Source organism: Eucalyptus grandis, chromosome 7 (assembly GCF_016545825.1).
Source record: "Eucalyptus grandis isolate ANBG69807.140 chromosome 7, ASM1654582v1, whole genome shotgun sequence".
NCBI classification, from domain to species: Eukaryota; Viridiplantae; Streptophyta; class Magnoliopsida; order Myrtales; family Myrtaceae; genus Eucalyptus; species Eucalyptus grandis.
Window position 1 is genome coordinate 1624353 of NC_052618.1, and position 7693 is coordinate 1632045.

Below are 7693 nucleotides of genomic sequence, written 5' to 3' on the forward strand. Positions count from 1 at the left end.
CTCTTACTTGTGTTTCTTTGCAATTTGTTACTAATGGCATTTTATCATGTCTGCATCGAATAAAAGATGGGTCTTATACGAATTGGCCCGATAGACGTCCCACCCTTCAATTGGGCGGATGATCCTTCATGCAATGTGGCGCTTATGCTTAGCGTGAAATCTCTTAAATATTGCAGACTTTTATTACATCATTAGCTGTGACTTTCTGTCTTTCTTTCATTTTCCTGAAATGTTAATTGTGTAGCAAAATAATAGTCATATTTCCATTGCTTTCTGCGTTGCCCGTGAAAATTAGTCCTTTCGAAGACGACAAAACCTTTTTTGTTTAGACAAAAGCTAAACATTACGTGGTCCAATATATATTTTTTATCTTCTTAATCTTCGTAATACGCATGATTAGTATTTTGGGAATTGAATATTTTCTCAATGAGCATGTTCAACAAATGTCTGGACGGCATTCGTAGATAAGATTTTCTTTTCTTCTTTTATGGCAAGGTCATTGAAGCCATACATGGTAGGTGGTGCTGGTGGTTAGGTGGAGGCTAGGCTGAATTTGTGTCCATTGAATGCAGTGTTGACAGTAGTTGCCAGCAACACAAACAACCATGTGTGTATGATATACATTTATATGTCCACGAAATGCTCGAGAAAGACTTACAAGAATATGTCGATGACATCTAAAATCGAGAGTCAATAAATTCTCATGAAGGAATTCAACATTCTCGCCATATGTTGCAAGACATCTGTCAAATGCAGCATTAAACTATAAATCAAAGATCTAAACAAAAATCAAATTCAGATTAATGTATGCAGCATAGGAATTCACAGAACCAAAAAGCGTGCAGAAGCAGACGTTTAGGTGATTGAATTATCTATCATTCAGACAACTTGTTAGTTCTCGGTGATCAAATGTATTCTCTGGGAAAACTTGGGAGGCAGTCCACGTCTCAGAGGCATGGCAAATAAGGTAAAATAGTTTTTATAACAAAAAATGTCTTGAAGGGTAAGAAAGAAAAATTATATACAGGTGGAGGAGGGTCTTGTGATTCCCAGCCATATGGCTAGGAGTCTTAGTGGTTAATTGCAATGAAGAGGAAGTGCAATATTATCCTAGCAAAACTAGCGAGAAGAGGATAACAATAAATTTGATTCGTTCTTAAAAGTAGTGAAAACGATTCGAGTGTTTGAGGAAGATGAATATGAAATCTCTCTCTCGAGTTTTTGAGGAAATCTCCCTCCCTCCCTCCCCATTATTATCAATTATGGTGATGATCATACGAGGGTCCCAATCGTTTTTTCTAGGACTTGGACTTTATACCGTTACGGTGGATAGGGGAAAATCATGTCCATTCAGTAGGGGGCACTTAATCATTAGCTATAAGGATAGTGTCCACCATCATTACTAACTTTTAATGCTAGAAAAATAAATATTTATCTATCATTATAATCAAATATTATCTAATTAGTTATACTTTTTATTTTTGGTCAAGTCCTATTCTATTTCTACTCCACACTCACTCTCGGACTTTTGTCCTACCTCTTGTAGGGCGTGAGAGTCGAAATCCACTCCTGAAACTTATCCGTCCTCACCCTCATCTCCTCATGAGAAGGTGGAGATTTGAACCCCTCACCTCCCCCTTCCATGTTGGAAGGGTGGTCACTTGGGCGAATCCCAGTGGTTAATTAGTTATACTAAACCAATAGATTTTTAGACATTTAGGGCCCGTTTGTTTATGTTTCTTTTTCTGTTTTTAAACACTTTTTCTGTTTTTTTTTGTTCATGGGAACAAAAAAAGGCAAAGCGTTTGGGTGCGTTTGTTCCTTTTTGTTCTTTTGTTCAAGGAACAAAAAGAAACAAACGCGTTTGTGTTTCTTGTTTTTGAAACACTTTTTGAGAAACACTTTTTTTTTTTTTTTTCTCTTATTTTCTTGTTATTTTTTTCTTTTGGCCAAAAGAAAAAAAAAAAAAAAATAAAAAGAAAAAAGAAAAAGGAAAAATAAGAAAAAAAATAGAAAAAATAAAAGAAATAAAAAAATTATCCAAATTTACCAAACATGTTTCTGTTTATTTTTATTCCCTGAACAAGTTTACCAAACGCGTGTTTTTGTTTAAAAATTGTTTCCCCGGAAAAACACTTTTTTCTATTTCGTTCCCTAGAACAATTTTTAAAGAAACACAAACAAACGCACCCTTAGTTTGTATTATTTAACGAGAGGGAGTCTTTCTTCTTTTCTAAATAAAAGTTCAAAAGCTTTCGTTAAGTAGTAGTAGAGGTTTTAGAACTATTTTGTCTCCAAATAATTTTTTTTTTTTTGTAATTCAAAGTATGAAAAGAACTTGAGAAACATTGTTAAAGTCTCCAATTTAATTACAAATATCTTATTATATAATGAATTCTAACATTGCAAATTGAACTACAAATAAAACTTATATGATAAAAAAATTATTTCAACAAATAGGTATTCACATCATGTTGCATATTATATGTTAAGGGAAGTTATGCAATAGAACCTAATATTATCTTCATTCAGGTATTGTACCCAAAAATCGACACCACTTGTCACGGATTGAGTAGAGGCGGAATGGGCCTTTTCAACTTGGCAATTGGGCATTGTCACAGGTAAAGTCACAATCAAAAGCAAAATGAAAGAAAGAGAATAGGCAATTGAATCATAAACTAAACTTAATGAATTGCTTCTTGGCCTTAGTTTTGACGAAAGACCCGACCAAGTGGACCCAAGAAGTGCTTAACGCGGTGGCATAAGAGCTAAATTTGTCTCCAACTATGTGGCCTTGTAAGTCTCCGATAGGGGTTGCCGCGTGAGGAGCATACGAATTGCAAGCAAACGTGGGAATGTATTTTGAGAAAATGCAAAAGTTTTTTGAACTAAAAGGGTTTTTTTTGAAATAGAAATAGTCTTTGGTAGAGTGCTTTTCAAAAATACATTAAAAAGCAATTTGATGTAAATGCCGTTCATAGTTTATAAAGGATTTTTGGTAAATTTCATTGTTATAAGAAACCTCAAAGCTATGGCACACCAACCTATGGCAATTTGACCTTGGTGTTAATGGAGGAGAGCCCGTGATCTTTTTGCACGATCCCAACTCCTTTAATATCAAGTTGAACTTCGCGTAGAAACATGAAATTGAAAGAGGAACTTAGGTAAGTGCAATAGATTAATTCCTCTTTCCATTTCTTTAGTACATTTCGTACACGAGGTTTTGGGTCTTTTGAGAGGTCATCGGCAATAAAACATATGAAAAAAAGAAAAGAAGAAGATATTAATTATGATCAATTTAACTTATTTTGATTTATTTATATGAATGTCAAACCCCCTTACTAAAACACATAGATACTAAAAAAAAAAAAAAAGCAAGAACTTTCATGCTATGCATATAAGTCCAAGCAAATCAGCAGCAGGCCTCCCAAAAGCCCAAACGGCAGGCTTTGGCTTGCAGCAAAAGATTCGTCTCCTTTCTTCTCCTCCTCTTCTCCATCGGTTCACAGCAGCAACAGAGAATCCCGAAGTTGGATGTCCGGTGGTATGGAGAGGCTTCAGAGAATGTTCGCCGGCGCGGGAGGTGGTCTGGGCCACCCGCCCCCCGACTCCCCGACCCTCGATTCATCCGAGCAGGTCTACATCTCCTCCCTCGCCCTCCTCAAGATGCTCAAGCACGGTATGGTTTCTGTTGCTCGATTCCCATTTTTTTTTTTAGTGTCGTGGGTTTCTGTTGGCGCGGTTTAATGGGTAATTCCGGTTGCTTGCGGTTGTTCCATTTTTAGTGTGTCTTTGCTTTTTCCCTAAATTGGGACTTGGGATTTGACCGACCAGGGAGGGCTGGGGTTCCCATGGAAGTGATGGGGTTGATGCTTGGGGAGTTTGTGGACGAGTACACCGTCCGAGTCGTCGATGTGTTTGCTATGCCGCAGAGTGGTACCGGTGTCAGTGTCGAGGCGGTCGATCATGTGTTCCAGACCAACATGCTTGACATGCTCAAACAGACTGGAAGGTTTAATTATCCACCCACGCACTTGGTCCCATTTGCTTTTTCTTTCTAATTGGATGGACATCCCTTTCATCAAGCTATTATGTGTTCTGCATTGCAGACCAGAGATGGTGGTAGGTTGGTACCACTCTCATCCTGGGTTTGGATGTTGGCTTTCTGGTGTGGACATCAACACTCAGCAGGTCATCTTTTTACCCTATATTTGATTCTTATAGGGAGCATGTAAATTGTAGTTACAAACTAATGAAATGAGCTAGAGTTTAGCTCTCATCTGTGGTTGGAAGAGAGATCTGTGATTAGACTTGGTTTGGGCCTTACGTAGGTGGTCTGGTTTTTGAATCCCAAACCGGTTTAGTTCGGTTTCTGCCTGGGAACCGAGAACCCAACAACATAGTACAGGTTCAAAAAAACTGGGACTGGGAACCGGACTGAATTCCACCAGAACCTAGACCAATCTTGTTCTTCAATTCCTGATTTTACTCTGGAATCATGCTCACCCCCAGTTGAAGGTTGTGGCTTTGGAAATTCACTCAGAGAGTTGTACCTCAACATATTTTAAATATTTTCACTCTTGGTTGATAATCATATGATTGGTTTCTTTTGTCCTTTTTTTGCTAGACTATAATTGCTTATAGGTTTCCAGTTTGATCCAATTGTTAACAAGGCTGCTTTTTACTTGTGCTGTGTTCTTATAAAATCAGAGTTTTGAGGCTTTAAATCAGCGTGCGGTTGCAGTAGTGGTGGATCCCATCCAGAGTGTCAAAGGGAAGGTTGTGATTGATGCCTTCCGTTTGATCAACCCACAAACCATGATGCTTGGCCAAGAACCCAGGCAGACTACCTCCAACCTTGGACATCTCAACAAACCGTCCATCCAGGTGAGTTTTGACCAGATAATATTCTTTTTGATTATTGAGTTTTGATCTTATCTCATGGGGTTGACTTCATGTTTCTAGGCATTGATCCATGGGCTGAACAGACACTATTACTCAATTGCCATCAATTACAGAAAGAATGAACTTGAGGAAAAAATGCTACTTAATCTTCACAAGAAGAAATGGACAGATGGCTTGACGCTTCGTCGTTTTGACACACATTCTAAAACCAATGAACAGACTGTTCAGGTAAGTCAAGGTCTTAATCTGTCGCATAAAGATTGGAGAATTGGTTGCGCCAGTCACTTAGAGGTGGATTCTAGACAATGCAAGACAAGACCCTCTGCTTAAGCATATTTTCATCTGATGTCCATTTTTTCCTAATTAATCAAGATCAATTAGCTTGCAATGCATATAGATTTCATTGAACTGGATGCTGAAAAGCTGCCATTTCTTGCAAAACAAATGATTGTTTCCAAATTCAGATCCTTGTTTTAGGTGGATTTTTATTTTTTTTGGGTAGGAGTAAGATTCATGCTTTATTATCCAAAAGCTAAGGTCGTGCTTTATGCTTTACATCTAGGCTGAGAAGAAAGCATCCAGGGGAAAAAATATAGTCGTTTGTTTTGTGATAAGATTGGTTACATAGTGTGGTTCATTCTTTGGTATATTCTCTTCCAAAAACTATTAATGAAAGTACACTGCAGATACACCTCCCCCCTCCCTTCTCTTCTTTTTTTTTTTTTTTTCTCTTAAACGGATTGGCAAAGACCTATTCAATGAAGGGCAACAGGGCAACAATTGATTGGTGACAATCTCTAGTCAAAGCTTTACATGATTCTTGGTGCATACTCTGGACAGGTGTTACAGATATATTAGGAACATTTACGGCAATGGACGGGGATGACATTGTGTGTGGTGGTGTAATAAATGCCTCAATTCTGAAGACTTGAATATGGGTTTTCCTTGTAGGTCCATTTAAGTAAATGGAGGATATATATAATTCATTAGTGGCAGGATTAGGAAAGTGAGAGGAGGGTTCTTGGCCAGTGAGTATAACCGGTGATCGTTTGTATCTTATTAGAGTCCAATAACGAGTAGTGGCTGGCCACAATATCCATATGGTAGGGCCACAGGAAACCCATCTTTTTCTGCAGTTCATTATGAATATCATATCAGTTGGTTGGTGGGCGGATGTTTTTGATTTCTATTTATGGCACAATCAAAATGAGTTGATTTTTTCCCCCTTCCAATCTTGCAGGAGATGCTGAATTTGGCAATAAAGTATAACAAGGCAGTGCAGGAGGAGGATGAATTGCCACCAGAGAAGCTGGCGATCGCGAATGTGGGAAGGCAAGATGCCAAGAAGCACCTCGAGGAGCACGTTTCCAACCTTATGTCTTCCAACATAGTTCAGACCTTAGGGACCATGCTTGATACCGTAGTCTTCTAAGGCCCTCCGAATCGGCATCTTATGTCACCTGCATTCTGCACAACTCTGTATCATCTTTTGTGGCGGTGTTCCGGGACTAATTATTACATTGGCTTGATCAGTAGACGCTGCAGCTTGTAAGAAATCTAGCCCTTTGTTCTCTGCTTTGCTTGTATCCCCATTCAAACAATTCAGTTATCAATTTGTTCTTATCCAAGAAAGGGAAAGGAAAGGAGACGGTTTATCCGCGAGCCTCTGTGACATGATCTCTTATAATAAATAACGGGGCAGGTCTCCTGTCTCCGTTCAGTGGGGGACGATGAATGGAGTTGACAAAGATGTAGCCACCGCATCGCTCCGTGGGCGCACATGAGACAAGAACTTGGGCATGCATCGTCATTGCTTTACTTAGCAGCCACACGAGCCAATCGTTGTGAAGAGTGCCTCCACAACATAAAGTGTTTATGTTTTACAATTCTAATTAGAAGTAACGCAGCGATGAAATCTTAAAGTAACTTATACCGGAATACACACTCAGCATCTTTAGGTTGTTATTGTACCGTACCTGAGTCGCATAGCCAAGTGGTGCGACATGTTGGCGCCACCGCTGCCACCAGCAAGGAAGAGCCGATCGAATTTGGCATGGTCCCTGAGCCACAGCTCGCACCGGGCTTCCTCCGAAGTGATCCACTGCAGAGCAGCCCAGGAACAATCGTAGGCCGTGGGGAGGGCGTGCTCAGGGACTCGGCGATAGTCAACGGAGATGAGGACAATGTTGCACTCGGCAACAAGGGCATTGAGGCTGGAGTGATATTTGGGGTCAGAACAATGGAGGAGATAATGAAGGCCCCGCCGTGGAAGTAGAGGACGAGGGGGAGTTTTGTGGTGGCGGATGCCAAGGAGGGGCGGTAGATCCGGGCAGAGACGCCAGCGTCGGGGAGGATGAGAATGTCCTTGGATTTGACTCCGGTCTCGGGGTCGAGGCCAGGTGGGGCGATCTCGAAGCCGGCAAGGCGTTCGAAGGTGCCGTCCTTGTAGACTCTGATGTAGGGGAAGATCTCGAGCGAAACCTCCTTGGATGAATCCATGTGAGAGAGAGAGAGAGAGAGGTCAACGATATTGATCAGAGATAGGTGAAGATGATGAATTGAGAGACAAGAAACAGCGATGGCTCGAAGAGGGAAAGAAAAGCGGGTCTATTTATTGAGGAGGAAGTTCTGGTAACTACAAGCAATAACAACTTAGGGAAACAACAATGGGTTTATTCATCTATTTTTCCTTGAATAATATATAGCTAATGTTTGTTCGTGAAGTAATGAGATTGTGCATGCCATCATTTGCTCTTTTATACTCAATGGATGAATACTTCTCCGGGAT

The 7693-nt window shown here is 40.0% G+C and overlaps 1 protein-coding gene and 1 long non-coding RNA gene across 2 annotated transcripts; one reads left to right on the forward strand and one right to left on the reverse strand.

Moving 5' to 3' along the window:
- Nucleotides 1-3425: 3425 nt before the first annotated feature.
- On the forward strand, nucleotides 3426-6537 carry LOC104422641 (26S proteasome non-ATPase regulatory subunit 14 homolog). The gene is made up of 6 exons (XM_039316253.1): nucleotides 3426-3679; nucleotides 3835-4012; nucleotides 4110-4191; nucleotides 4711-4887; nucleotides 4966-5133; nucleotides 6146-6537. Exons 1-6 carry the CDS (start codon nucleotides 3535-3537, stop codon nucleotides 6335-6337), a joined length of 942 nt encoding a protein of 313 aa, XP_039172187.1. The 5' UTR covers nucleotides 3426-3534; the 3' UTR covers nucleotides 6338-6537.
- LOC120295257 lies at nucleotides 5394-7134 on the reverse strand. The gene is made up of 2 exons (XR_005552608.1): nucleotides 6882-7134; nucleotides 5394-6760 (listed from the first exon to the last, which is right to left on the reverse strand). It is a non-coding gene; the product is annotated as an uncharacterized LOC120295257 (long non-coding RNA).
- Between the last annotated feature and the right edge of the window lie 559 nt (nucleotides 7135-7693).